The sequence below is a fragment of the Ictalurus furcatus genome, chromosome 10, assembly GCF_023375685.1.
Source record: "Ictalurus furcatus strain D&B chromosome 10, Billie_1.0, whole genome shotgun sequence".
NCBI classification, from domain to species: Eukaryota; Metazoa; Chordata; class Actinopteri; order Siluriformes; family Ictaluridae; genus Ictalurus; species Ictalurus furcatus.
The window spans coordinates 21,775,057-21,789,890 of NC_071264.1; the positions used below are offsets into that span (position 1 = coordinate 21,775,057).

At 38.9% G+C, this 14,834-nt stretch overlaps 1 protein-coding gene across 3 annotated transcripts in view; it reads right to left on the reverse strand.

Moving 5' to 3' along the window:
- Window positions 1–14,834, reverse strand: part of adamts17 (ADAM metallopeptidase with thrombospondin type 1 motif, 17) — a 154,952-nt gene that overhangs the window by 44,109 nt on the left and 96,009 nt on the right. For 2 of the 3 annotated variants that reach the window (XM_053635235.1, XM_053635234.1), the window contains exons 14-16: window positions 13,475–13,602; window positions 7,002–7,122; window positions 2,602–2,676 (exon numbers count right to left, since the gene is read on the reverse strand). In XM_053635235.1, the coding sequence (XP_053491210.1) occupies window positions 2,602–2,676; window positions 7,002–7,122; window positions 13,475–13,602 (324 nt within the window). The remainder of the gene's footprint in view (window positions 1–2,601; window positions 2,677–7,001; window positions 7,123–13,474; window positions 13,603–14,834) is intronic. The other variant, XM_053635236.1, reaches the window with a different exon arrangement.

The window sequence follows — 14,834 nt, forward strand, 5'->3', positions numbered from 1 at the left end:
ATTTTGTCTACATATTAGACAAATATATATATATTTTTAAATAATAAAAAGCTGGACAGGCTAATGTGACAATTGACATCAGTAGCAGTCTCTAAACGTACATTTACATTACATTTACAAAGTCCCACCAAAGACAAAGTAACTCGTCACTTTGAGGTGTGAACGCAGGGTAAAGGTCAGATTAGGATCCAAATAAGAAAATGATGAGATGGGGAGCTCCGATTTGTACCAGAAAGTCTTTCTCACACACACACAGATAGACACACATTCTTCCATCTAATATGACCGTGCCACACTGTGTTTGAGCAGTAATGATAAAACAAAGCCAGAATATATTATCACGCTTCACTTAAAATGAATCTGATCAGGTTTAGCCAAGAAAGGGTTGAAAAGGAAATATGGACAGAGAATGCACTGCTTCTTTTTAGATTGGGTGTAATTTCTATAGGAAAAACGTTCTTTCAGAAAGCTGATGGGGTTATTCCAATGTGACCTTGTGGTAAAAGGGAAACTGAAGCTGGTAAATATCTGGACAACGATACATTACACTCTTCATCTGTTCTCCAAGGGGCCAGTGTAGAGAGCAGGGTTTAAGTGACCCTGTTAGATCACAATAAGGTGACAGAATGGATGCTAAAAATCAGCCGATTGCTATATCAAATCCCAAAGAACATTTTTTGGACCCTAGTTTTACACTTGAGATATGAGGCTTGTTTTAGGTCACGCTATTGCTTTTCCACAAATACGTGCTGAAATCTTCCTATGCTTCAATCAACATCATTCCATACCGTACTGTGAATGAATGCCGTTATATTACCTAAATCCGCTATTGTGCGCATTCCAAGCTGCTTTGTTTCTCATTACTGCTCCAGACCAGCCCAATTGTGTTCACACCACAGTTAATCAACAGCATGCAGTTACTGCTACGCTACCCACCACAAAACGCTTTCCTTTGGAAAAAAAATCTGAGAGCTCGGCAAGCCCTTTGCACCAGTTTACCCAAACACACATACACGCTCAAACCCACCTACCTGAAGCACCACCATCCCGGCAGCTAGAGAGAGCTTTAAAGATGGCAAACTTTCTGATCGGACTCGCAGAACAGTTTGAGCTGATCACTTTTCTCCAATTAATGCATTTTATACTGGAGATAGTGACTAACCTCATTCAGTTTAAAGTCACCCAAAACCTGGTATGAAGACCAAATTTGGTTGATGGTTCCTTAAATACTATAATTAGATAGTATGTTGTGTTGCATTTAAATATTAGATCATCATACGCTTCTTTTTTTTTTTCTGGATAAAATAATACATGCCTTTCACATGTTCAATATTGAGTCAGATTTTCCAACTAAAAGACTACAGAAAATCTGCTGCAGTGACAATATTCAGCCTTTGGTCCAGCCAATTTTAATCATTAAAACATTTTTGTAAGGTTTCTGGTGACTTTAAGGATTAAGTTTCCAAATGATGAAATGAATGCAGGAAAAAAAAATCATTTTAATGAGGAAGAGCTTAATATCCCAGACCCTATGAGTCAACACCCAGGTCAAGTTACCACATGTATATGTAGGCACGTGCTGATATTATCAAATATAACGATATCTGGTTATGACATTTCACTAAGTTGAATCCAAAAATGAGCTCAAACTGTACTTTCAAGTCTACAGTGTATACTGAATATATAGTTTACTTTTAAGTACAGTCTCTGACTAAACTACCAGACACTACCAGTCAAAAAAACTGGACACACCTGCTCATTGATGGGGTTTCTTTATTTTTTTTACTATTTTTTTTTACTCAATATTCAATCATTAATACTCAACCTAGTGTCAAACCTTTGACTGGTAATAGATATGGCTAGTTTAGAAATAGTATCTTAAAGTAATCTCCAGAACGGTGCTGTTCCAGACAAGGTCTTGTACGTGAGCATCAAGGCCTTGAATTTGATACGGGCGGCTACAGGAAAGATAATACCTCCATTTTGCATCAGGCAATATCACACCACCCCACTGTTAATTATTTTCCTATAACATCCAGCCTCATCATGGTTTATTACTTAGTTAATATGCTATATTTTCATAAGGCTTGTTCCTTGGACCTTATCTTGCTCAGCTCAGTTCTGGATAACATATAACCTTGATAACCCTGTAGGCCTTGCTGACCCCTGCCTGCCTACTAAACTATCAGACTGCCCTTTATAAACATGCTTTGAGCACACACTCATATCCTTCACCTCACTCCTACATCTATTTATTACATACTGTTTGACTGTACAAATAAATATCAGCACATGCCTACGGACATATTTGAAAACACGGCTGCTGATTTCAGATCAGGTTTGGCATTGAACAAACAGGCTGAAATCACGACATGCAGTGGGTTTCACTCAGTGGAACAGCTGACATTGCTAACTGAAGAAGAAACATGTGACACTGTGTTAGAGTGGATCAGACTATGGTTTAGTGCCACTAGTGACTGTAGCTCCCTTTCTCAGAAGACACCAGTGAGGATGTACATGATGGGTCAATATGTCTGGGTTACACACAAAAAGGATGCACGAACACACACCCACGCGTTCATGCACAAGCATGCGTCTTACATGAGAAACACTTGGGAAGAGCCCTGGATTTTGACATCACACACGTAGAGACCTTCTTACAATGGCTAGGGGTGACTGGGGAACAGAGAACCGAACACTGTCAGTGATCTTTTCCTGTGCTCGAACGCTGGCATTCAAAATCCGATTTTTTTCCAGACTCAGACGTGTAGAAACACACAGACACAAGCAAATACTGTACACACTCACACCTGGGACAAGGACAAACACGCTCAGTTGCCAAGGTTAGCACTATTGAGCCTCATTTTTGTAATCAAGCGTGACATTCAATTACTTTGAACAGGAAGAGAAAGTATGTTATTCCTGAAGAGTCATAATCAATCATTAGAAACGTGGCCAAGTGGGAGGAACCGGGAATGATTTTACACACACATTCCTCGACCCTCCTACTATTTCATCCAGTTTCATACAATTTGCACTCGGTATGTTCAGATTCACACACTTCATGCTGGCTGGTTTTCCCCATATGCTCCTTCTGTTCTGTAGAGAAACTACACACTGTGTATTTATTTATGCGTTCCGATGCATTTATTATATTTGCTGCACTCGCTGTGTGTGCAGTTTTCTTGCTTTATACTGTCACATTATCTGTAGTCATGCATGCTAAGCCACTGCACTGCGTTACTTGAAACGGGATAAATTATCCAATGTATGGAATCTAAATTAAAAGTAGCATGTTGTGATGTGATGTGGTAAACTGCAGTAAGAAAATAAGCGTGAGCTCGCAAATGGTGCAGGTGTCCCTCATGAGTTCCTGACAGTGCCACAGCCAATTGTGGCTGGGAATAGAAAGCATAATTGCTCTCTGCGTGGGAAGAGTGGTCTCTCTTGCTCTCTCTCCTGTACATCAGAGCAATGCTAGAATTATTGCCACCCTTGAGAATGTGTCCCATAAGTCCGGCATCACAGGAGCAAAAATAAAAACCGGCAAAACAAAAGCTTTTATTTACAGAACTTGCTCAATATGTCCGTCATTTTTCTTAATACACAAATTTAGATGTAATATCCAGTCAGTAAATACATGGTTAATGATGTCAAGAGTAATGGTGTAACATGCCTCAATAATGTTCTGATGCAAATGTTGATGTAACATTCCTAATTTTCTCTGCATTTACCTACTGTTAGGCCTGTCACGATAATTACGTTATCGACTTATCATACGATATATGGACATGGATCGTTTTTACTGACCTCGATATTGCCCATAGCGTTTACATGCGTCTTTGTTTACATAAGAATGAACGTCACCATGTCATGGTCGGCGAATAGAGACAGATGCGAATGCAGTTTAAGCGGTTTATTTGAGAGGCAGGCAGAGAAATCCATATCATGAATCAAAAGCGGTAAACAGAACGCCGGCACAGGTCAGGCCGATCAGCGAACAGCAAAAGCAGGGATAAGTCAAAATACACAAATGAGAAAACGGAACTAGATCGATAACTTGGAGAATAACAACATGGAACTAAAGGCTCTTCAAAGTCAGGCGGCAAAACGCTGCCACAGCACCCAGCACGAGGTGGAGAATCCTGACACAATGACATTTTAGTCATTCGCTCTGCTTCTGTCCTCTCGTCTGCTCTGCTTTGGATATTCGTCGAACTTAATATAAAAATGCACATTCGAATGCAAAAACTGTGCATTCGAATTTAAGAGGTGTAGCAAAGCACTAGCACCAATTTTAATTCAAACATACTGTTGAAAAAAATGATATGCAAAATACAGTATTAACATTGCACTAACAATGTTTTTTGAAGAAGAAAAATCTAGAAGGAAATCTAGAAATCCAGTCATAGTCAGTAATGTCGGGGATTGAGCTGCTTAAGCTGAACAATGAACGAACAGCGGTAAACTGAAGCGCTTTACTAGCGGGGTAATTAACTCACCCAAGCGCATCCGATACACATATGAGATTAAACAGACGCACTGTATACACAACATAAACCTAACATTACAATTTGCTTCTACACGAAATGACTCAAATGCACAATTGAACTTGGTGTGAATGGTAATTCATGTTGTGAATACGCTCTTTCCGTATCAACGCACTAAAACATGGACAATGAATAACTAAAGCATAAAGAATTCACAGTATTGTTTTAAAATAGTGTACAAATTGTAATATTATTCTTTCAGGAGATCAGGTTTTCACAACAAGGGCAGTTTGCAGTTTTTGTTGATATGTGTTTCACTTCATATATAAAATGTGTGAATATTAAAATTTTTGCATTTTCTTGTCAACTGAAATGCCGTTTAATAATATTCAATGCCATTTCAGTTAGGGTAAAATTAATCAAATGAATATATATGACATGACAAAATACTGATTAATTTAAAGGAAGACAAAAACAATGCTATTATATCATCGTTATATCGGTGGCATAAAAGGGTCCTAAAATGACAATAATATAGTTTATCGCAATTATTTCTCAGACAATATATCTTCCAACAAAAGTAGTCCTCGTGACAGGCCTACCTACTGTATTCATTTGGATTCATCCTTCCTTGCTCAGATACACCATGCTTTTAAAAAATATAACAAAAATACATTAGCCCTATGTTATAATTAATTAACAACAAATGCATTTTTTTCATTATCTCTTTTACCCACCATTATCAAAGGTGCCAGTAATTCTGGAGTTAACTATATATATATATATATATATATATATATATATATATATATATGTATGTATGTATGTATGTATGTGTAGACAGACGGGATAACACCTGGCACTATGGGACGCTGCAGCTAAGACAGAATGATCATTATGGTGTTGGAAAATGAGGCACTGAAAAAAGGAGAGCATACAAAAGAGCCCATGTTTTGGTACAACACCAGTTGGCATCTGTTTTATTGCTGAAATGGCAATAGTGCTGATTTATGAGGAACTGTGTGGGATTTAGTAAATTTCACACAGCTGGGTGCCTAGTTGTTGCATAACAAATGAAGGATTTATGGTTCTATACCACAGGAATGGGATACCACGATGCAGAAGACAGATCTAATGCCTTTTAAGTGAATGTAATATTTTCAGATTTGTTTTTTAGATACTTTTATTAATTTTGCCAGACCACCAAGTGGGCCAGCCTAGAAATTTCACATTTAATCGGTTACCAACTGACTGTTACTCTGCTGTTGAAACAAGCTGTGTCTGAAATTTCTTCCTCACTCACTTGTTCAATATTTACAATACAGAGCATTCACTGTGTTCACTCTATAATAGGCAGCAAGACGGTAGCATTGAAAGTGCACCAGTAACACATCACTGTGACCCGCTGTCATACAACAAACTGAACTTTATAAATTATCCGGCAAACCACGACCACAAAAAAACCATTAAAGCCATTAAATTCATTAAAACACAACTACGGTGGTTTTAGTGGTCTTTAAACGATATTTTTAAACAGTTTTGGAGGAAAAATCATACATTTATTAGCTAACCTACAGGGAAAGTAAAAGCTCCAATGTGCTGCCTGGAAACCTAATTCACCATAAAAAAGATTTTAGCTAACATAATATAAAAAGGTATGGCAAGCTGGTTATGTAGATACAAAAAGTTGGCTATGAGATGTGGTGTTCAGTCCTTATTTACATCAAGCTAGCATCTTTACTTTCACTAGGTATATTTTACCACAAGATGACTACATCTAGTATACAGAAGAGTTATATGACATTGTCCAGTCTCGAGACATTTTCTGAAGTGACTTCAAATTGTCTCAGATTGGTGATTTTGCCAGGCAAAGTTTCCTCCAGATGAACTCGGCATGAAGCTAATTTCTACCAGACTGCTACCAGAAGCAGAATTCCTTTTACATATTCCCAGGTCCTTTCCCATTCAAGTGATATCTTTTTCACATTTGCATTCAGGCTGACTGATCCTGGGTTTATATAGCCTAAGCGAGTAGCCTAAATGATGCAATTGAAAACAATTGCGTTGTTTCTTGTGTTTACTAAAAAGGACTTGAAACCGTTAGGTTTGCCTTTAGGCTTCTGGACACTTTTTTTTTTTGAAAAGCTTGGGTGATTGGCAGCGAGGACATCTTTCTGTTTAACTCTGCTGGAAGGTCATGAGGGTTCAGCAGCTGCCAGAGAGAAAGACACAGAGACACTTTAACTGTGCATAAATACAGTTATATACAGAATGCAAGGGAGATCACACACACACAAACACACACATACACACAAACATCAAACGATGCAGACAACCAGTTCCAACATCTTTCAAGTCTTGTGTGCAAACTATCGTCAACTAAAAAAAGAGATCAGACAACAGACATCAGACAAAAAGATGTCACAAATGGCAACACCAAACACTCATATCAATTGATATAAGAAAGACTCATTGCCATATAACCATATTATGGCACCGTATGCCTCTTACCCATGCCGCTGCTGTGATTGAAGTCTCCTTTGACAATTTTGCAGGACTTCCCATCTCCGTTACACACTCCACAGCGGTCCTCTTTGGCTGAGGAGCCAATAATGCCGTTACAGCTGATTTTCTGAAGCAAAATGAAAGCTCGATTACAAAACATTTACAATGGTAGAATTTTCATTCGGACACTATGTGCATGCTAGTGGGGTAAACAGAGAGACTATTGAATAGCATTGCAGAGCAGCTCTAGCAATAGTAACTAAATCAGAAGCACAATACATTGTTTGTTAATAATTATTTCAATACTGGTTTTTGAAACACTAATCGCAGAAGCAAATGAGCCTCGGTCAAATAGATTTGTTACTGTGTTCTGTTAGCATGTTGACTAATATTAGGTCATACGCTAATATTTAACTATGACTGGATGATTATTATGTAGCGCTGCCTCGATATTTACGTAATGATGCTTGTGAAATATTTCTTTTTAAAAACAAGCAAGCTAACATTTGCTGAACTAGCCTTACGCACTACACACTTAAGGGTAATTCATACTTCTGCGAATCTGCAAATGTGCCATCACCTGTAGACATAATTGCACCTAATGTGAATGCGTGCACTAGGGGGCAGTATTGCATGTGTGTGTGAAAATGTGAATAAGCCTGCTCCTGAACCAGCTTGAGCTTAAGTTCAAGGTGTGCATCAAGACTAGGGTCCCCTGGAACCCAACAATTCATGGGAATGAGTGTTTTTTACCCTCCTGTGGGCGGACAGATTTGATGTGGGGGGAAAAAAAACGCCACGTAATCGGCAAGCGATCGTACTAGATGCAGCAGTACTGCACGATGAATGAATGCTTTATCATGGTCAAGCTTGGTGTGGTTTAATTTACACATTTTTTCTATTTTGGGAAATCGAAAAAACTGGGTTCATTAGAAAGTAATGCAAACAGACACACACAAAAATAATAATTGCATGGGTAGCTGCGATTGGTCAAATTTTCTGCAGGAACAGGATGGTCCTGTGAACTCCATTTGTCTTCTAGGCAACAAGATTTGTTGTCTTGGCAACATATCCGACAACATTTTCAAAGAAATAATCCAGGTCAAATAGTCAAAAACTCAATCCAGCCAATTTGGTAATTCAAATCTGAAGAATGTTATCCAGGACAACCTATAATCCCAGTCACTTCTCAGTCCAGCTGTACTCCTGGCTAGACTTTCTGGCTCTCTGGTCTACTAACCACCAGCTGAGTCAATTAAGCTCACCTGGGTCTCATTACGCTGCATATATATAAACCCTGTTATTGCAAAATCTCGCTATTGTCTCAGTTTGTATTACAAGCCTTCAGCGCAGTTATACTGCACCTATCATTACTCACTACTTGCCTGTTTACTTGTTTGTGCCGCTTCGATTTCTAAAATAGTTTGCTTTTGAGATTTTGACCTTTTGCTACTTAATAATATAGCGTTTTACATAAAAGTGCTTTTTACAATACCCGAGTACACTATATCAGGGATGTAAACTAATATGAATACATTATTTGGAGGTATTTCTAACCTTGAACTGAACTGTCAGAGCCATAATTCAAATACCATTCTGACAGTGCCGGTATATGTATCTCTGTTTAAAAAATAAAAAGAAGTATTTCCCAGAAAAAGACTTGTCTATGAAATATGTAATAATAATAATAATAATAATAATAAATAAATAAATAAATAAATAAATAAATAATAAAATTATGACATTACAATGTAACTATGACATAAACAGATATGCAAAGTAGAACAGATCAGTTTTGAATTGCATTTTAAAACAGATAATGGAGGTGCAGGCATGGAGATGGTGAGGAAGCGTATTCTGCAGTTTTGAGGCAGCTCAAAGCCATCATAATACACAGTCTAAAGTGAAGCCAAAATGTCTCTGAGGCCCACTAGTGGCTGGCTGCAGTACAATTTTTAACCCTGCCCATGCCCATGTTAGTGGATGGAAACTGAGCCAAACTTCTATTTTAAGTTACATCTCCACAAATCAGGAATAGTGTTCTGTTGACCTTAATATCCCCCCTAATATATTTCCTTACAATAAATGCATTTTCAATGAATTATTTGGTGATAAATAATAGGGTGAGGATGATGAGGTGATTGACAGCTTAGGTCAATCATGGCAGTCAAGCCTCATGAACACATACTCCAACATGGACCTGAAGCGCTTGACAGTTCTGTAGCAAAGCCATGTCTTGTTCTGCTGGAAACCATTTTCACAGACCCTAAGTGGGGAATTCTTTACAGTTTTTTCTGGTATGTTGCTCATTTTGATGTCTAAGCTAGCTGGTTGTACTGATATTATAACAAGCAAACCAACGTTAGTGAACAAAGTGATGGCATAAACCAAGGCAGCTAACGCTAGCTAAAGTTTATAAAATTTATTGATTGTATGAGCTTAGTGAACAGTCAAATTATGTTGGTAGAAATAGTCAGTCACTCTTTTTTAAACAAACCACACAGACAAAACAAGCAGAGGATATAAGAGCACTTCTTCAGATGGGTAGAGCTTGATGAAAGTCAAAATCTAGATCAAAATCATGGAGAGCAGCCATTTGTCCCCCTTAAAAGTTAGGATGTGTCGATTATAAATGTTGACTGCTATTTACCATATATATTTCAGATGGTACCTTACAGTAGCTACTTCTACGTACATTACTTTGATTTAAATGATGGGCAATGTCAGTTAGCTTGCAAATGGAAGCTCGGTCAGTCATGACTCAAAGCACAAAATCTTTTCCTGAAAGCTTTTCATCCAACAGTAGAATCAATATACCTGAGAAAATTATATGACTAGAGTTCAGCATTGTAAGTTGAACTTTAGGTAATGAACTGTGGATGCGCACGTTTGTGTATGGGCGGGTGAAAGGTGGACCCACTGCCTATCGAGCCATACCTACTCCGCATGCTCTGGCTCCAATTTTCACAAGATGGCGATTCCCATTGCAACTCAACTTGGCTTCTAAAGCACAATGGGAGTGAATGGTTCCAAGTTGTATACCCATATACAGTTCCCTCCAGTATTGGAATGGCATGGTCAATTCATTTGTTTTTGCTAAGCACTGAAGACATTTGGGTTTGAGATCAAAAGATGAATATGAGATGATAGATCAAAATTTCAATTTTCATTTTCTGATATTTACATCTGGATTTGTTAAACAACTTAGAACATGGAACATTTTGTTTGAACCCACCCATTTATCAAATGGTCAAAAATATTGGAAGATGACTGACAGATGTTTGTTGTTGCTCAGGTGTGCCATGTTAGATTGATTGTTTAAACAACTAATAGCTCTGAATGTCTACTCTAGGTTTGAGCCAAAAACATAAGAATTGGCTTTGCTGTTCCAATCATTTCAGAGGGGACTGTATACAGCCACATGACAGTTCTATCTCCTATTTTGCAGAGCCCACAGGAGAGGCTAGAGACCCTAGATGCACTTAAATACCAGAAGAAGTATTTTGTACTGTATTCAGAAACAAACAGGGGGCCAATGTAACTTTTTAAGTGGGGGGTGATGTCACACGTTTTGAGCTCATTTTTGGATTCAGGACTGTTTTCAAATGTTTAGATTGTTTCTCAGCACTTATATCCCAATCTATATCACAATTATTTGTGACAGCTTGAGTTTTGCTCTACTCCACCAAAAGACGATAATAAGGTGAAAATCAGGTGCCCCGGAACGTTTGGTGCTCCTTTAGTTTCATATAATGACAAAAAGGTGCAGTGAAAGGCTCTCTTCTCAGCTAAAGTTTCAGTTATTGCTTAAATGTGTCATAAACATCATGTCATTGGATTGCTAATAGGGATTATACAGATGATCTCCAATTTATTACATCATGAATGAAATGGGATACTATAAATAAGAGCTCAACACACACACACGCATGTGCACACACATATGCATGCGCGCACACACACACGCACTCACGCACACACAACATTTCCAAAGTGTATGAATCAGCTAGATAGAAACAGACAGAGAAGGCAAAAAAGAGAAAGCAACCAAAGTTCAGGATGCAGCTGAAGTGTGCACTCATTTTACAGCACTAAAGAATAAAGCCCTAACCTGGGAGTGCAGATGGATTTGTAACACACCCAGACTGAGCCTTTGAAATGACCTCACAGGGGGTTTTCCGCATGTGCTAATGTGTTAAACATGAGAGAGAGAGAGAGAGAGAGAGAGAGAAAGAAAGAGAGAGATGTAAGCTACTTAGTGACTGTCTGGAAGTAATTTCATGAAAGAAGTCAGAGTAAGAAGAGAGAATCCAACACATGTTCATGTGTCTTATACCTGTTTGTTTATGTGACTGAATCTGTCTGTGACCTTTACTGTGTGTGTGCATGTGTGTGTGTGTGTGTGTGTGTGTGTGTGTGTGTGCAGGATGTCTGCAGTTATCAGCACTTCAAATTTAATACTATTTAATACCATATTCAAGACATTTCCAAAATATTTTAAAACCCGCACGTCACTTCAATCAGGCTACATGATACATCGGCTATAATGGACTGTTTTCATGCATACACATCCATTTCTGGGTTTAAGTAAACTATAGCGGGGTAAACTTCTATAGAGGTAGATAGGAGACTGTAGAAAATATCCTTTTTGTATTACCATTTGCTCCAACAGTGAAAGAAAAAAATCCAGCATTTCCTTCCCATGACTTTCCAAGAGAGGGAAAAATCTATAGAGAGATGGATGAATTTACCATCTCTACCTCAGCAGCTGTATTAGAAACCCCCTCGCAGCAGTGTTAACAAGTTTGTTTGTAATTTAATGTGAGGGTAATGTAACAAGTAGTGTTATAAATATATATATATATTTAAAAAACCTTTGCTTTACTTTTGTAGAGTAAATGTCCTTTGGTAGACTAAATGTCTTTTGGTAGACAAAATGCCATTCTTAGCCTAAATGTTCTTTGGTAGAGCCTAAATGTCCTTTGACAAGGTGATGTCAAATGTCTGTAAGCATGTTGTGTTTCTACAAAAACTGCAGATTTAATTAAAAAAATATATATATATTTTTGGTTACTGAGGTTAGGGTTAGAATTCAGTAGGCATAGCATTAATTAGCTACAGTAATCATTGCAAGAGATAAGAGATAGTAAAACAGACAGATAGTAAGGGCGTGTGTGTGTGTGTGTGTGTGTGTGTGTGTGTGTGTGTGTCTTTATGCACCTTTTTGTGAGCAACTGAACTTGTGACTTGTGTATCTGTGACCTGCACACCCCATTATGTTTTATTCCTTATATAAATGAGTAATAATTTAGTATATTATAGTCCTTTATGTATTTCTGATTATTCTGCCACATTTGTCTGACCTTCAACATGTGTTTGGTGTGTGTGTCTGTGTGTGTGTGTGTGTGTGTGAGAGAGAGAGAGAGAGAGAGAGAGAGAGAGAGAGAGCTGTCTCAGCATGTGGACCGGCTACATTGAGAACATCTGTCTGTATCTTCACCCTTAAGGATTCTTCTCTCTCTCTTTTCTTTTCCTCTATGTCGCTCTACCAAATTTTATGAATGTAGTGAAGACATGTGACAGTGAGAAACAGATAACAGATGATAGCCTGTGTGTGTGTGTTTGTGTGTGTGTGTGCGTGCATGTGTATGTATATGTGCGTGCGTGTGTGCATGCACGTGTGTGTGTGCGCTGCGTGTGCATGAGAGAGGGGGAGAGAGAGCTCGAGAGAGACAAGAGCAGAAAGCATTCTCAAGCCAAACCTGACTGGACAGGCAGAGACAAACATGCCCATTGTTAACAAATGAAGCATCAGTGGAGGTCAGTTTACACACAACACAACACAACCCCCCCCTCCCCCCCCCCCCCCCCCTCCCCGCACACACACACACACATAAATACTGAGTCAGCAGGGCTTCAGCTGTGGAGAGAGAGAGCTCTGTAGGTGAGCCACAAACCTCTTTGCATATTGTGTGTGTGTGTGTGTGTGTGTGTGTACCCTATTTAAAAGCAAGCAGTGATGAACAGATCCTCTTATCATCACAAATAGAGCATCTTGAGTGCAGCTGTATGACAGTTATCACACTGATAGCCATTTTAATGGAGTTGAATGGATTTCCCACCAGAATTAAAAATGCTAATGTTGACTGCTTTAGTATTAAATCAATTGATTATTAAAAACTGTACCTAAAAACTTAGAAACATAACTAATTCCCTAAATTAAGACATTTGGTAACTAGCTTTGCTTCTTTCTTTGCACTAGGGAACCTTATTGCTACCAGTTTAACACTGGCAGGAGATTAAAAGTGTAATAAGACCACAATAGCATGTCAGTAATATTCATATATCACATAATTAGGCATTAATAAACATTTGGTAAAATAAAAATGAGAACAAATCTGCATTATACAATAAACAAAAAAAAAATCCAGATTTTTCCTCAAGCATGTGGATGATATACAGTCTTAACAGTACAGTACCTGACACCTCCCATGCACACACAAGTCACTCTCGTAGGGTCCACACGGTGTCCCGTCTAATACACGCTCGGCCATCAGCACCGGTGCATCCCTGCCCACTGGCGTACAGAACAGAGCACACGGCTTCTCTGAGAAAACAAACACACAAACAATCATGATCATTTGTATACTGTGGGGTCCAAAATCTGAGACCATTAGTGAAAATGCATCTATTTTGCATTCTTTTTTTTTTTTTTTAAATTATAATAATTCCTTAGATATATAAAGCACTTTACATTATATTGGGGGAAATCTCCTCAACCATCACTAGTGTGTAGCATCCACCTGGATGATGTGACGGCAGCCATAGCGCGCCAGAACGCCCACTACACATCAGCTATTAGTGGAGAGGAGAGTGTGATGTAACCAATTCAGAGAGAGGGATTATTAGGGGGCCGTGATAGAGAAGGGACAATGGGGGAATTTCACCAGGACACCGGGGTTATACAGTGGCGGTGTGTGGTTCGGGTGGTAGAGCGGGTTGTCCACTAATCGTAGGGTTGGCGGTTCGATTGCTGGCCCACATGTCTCCACATACCGAAGTGTCCTTGGTCAAGACACTGAACCCCAAGTTGCTCCCGATGGCAAGCTAGTGCCTTGCAAGGCAGCTCTGCTACTACTGGTGTGTGAATGGGTTAATGGGTGAATGAGACACAGTGTAAAGCGCTTTGGATAACAGCGCTATATACAGTGAGGGAAAAAAGTATTTGATCCCCTGCTGATTTTGTATGTTTACCCACTGACAAAGAAATGATCAGTCTATAACTTTAATGGTAGATTTATTTGAACAGTGAGAGACAGAATAACAACAAAAAAATCCAGAAAAACGCACATCAAAAATGTTATAAATTGATTTGCATTTTAATGAGGGAAATAAGTATTTGACCCCTCTGCAAAACATGACTTAGTACTTGGTTTAAAAACCCTTGTTGGCAATCACAGAGGTCAGACGTTTCTTGTAGTTGGCCACCAGGTTTGCACACATCTCAGGAGGGATTTTGTCCCACTCCTCTTTGCAGATCTTCTCCAAATCATTAAGGTTTCGAGGCTGACGTTTGGCAACTCGAACCTTCAGCTCTCTCCACAGATTTTCTATGGGATTAAGGTCTGGAGACTGCCTAGGTCACTCCAGGACCTTAATGTGCATCTTCTTGAGCCACTCCTTTGTTGCCTTGGCCATGTGTTTTGGGTCATTGTCATGCTGGAATATCCATCCACGACCCATTTTCAATGCCCTGTCTGAGGGAAGGAGGTTTTCACCCAAGATTTGACGGTACATGGCCCCGTCCATCGTCCCTTTGATGCGGTGAAGTTGTCCTGT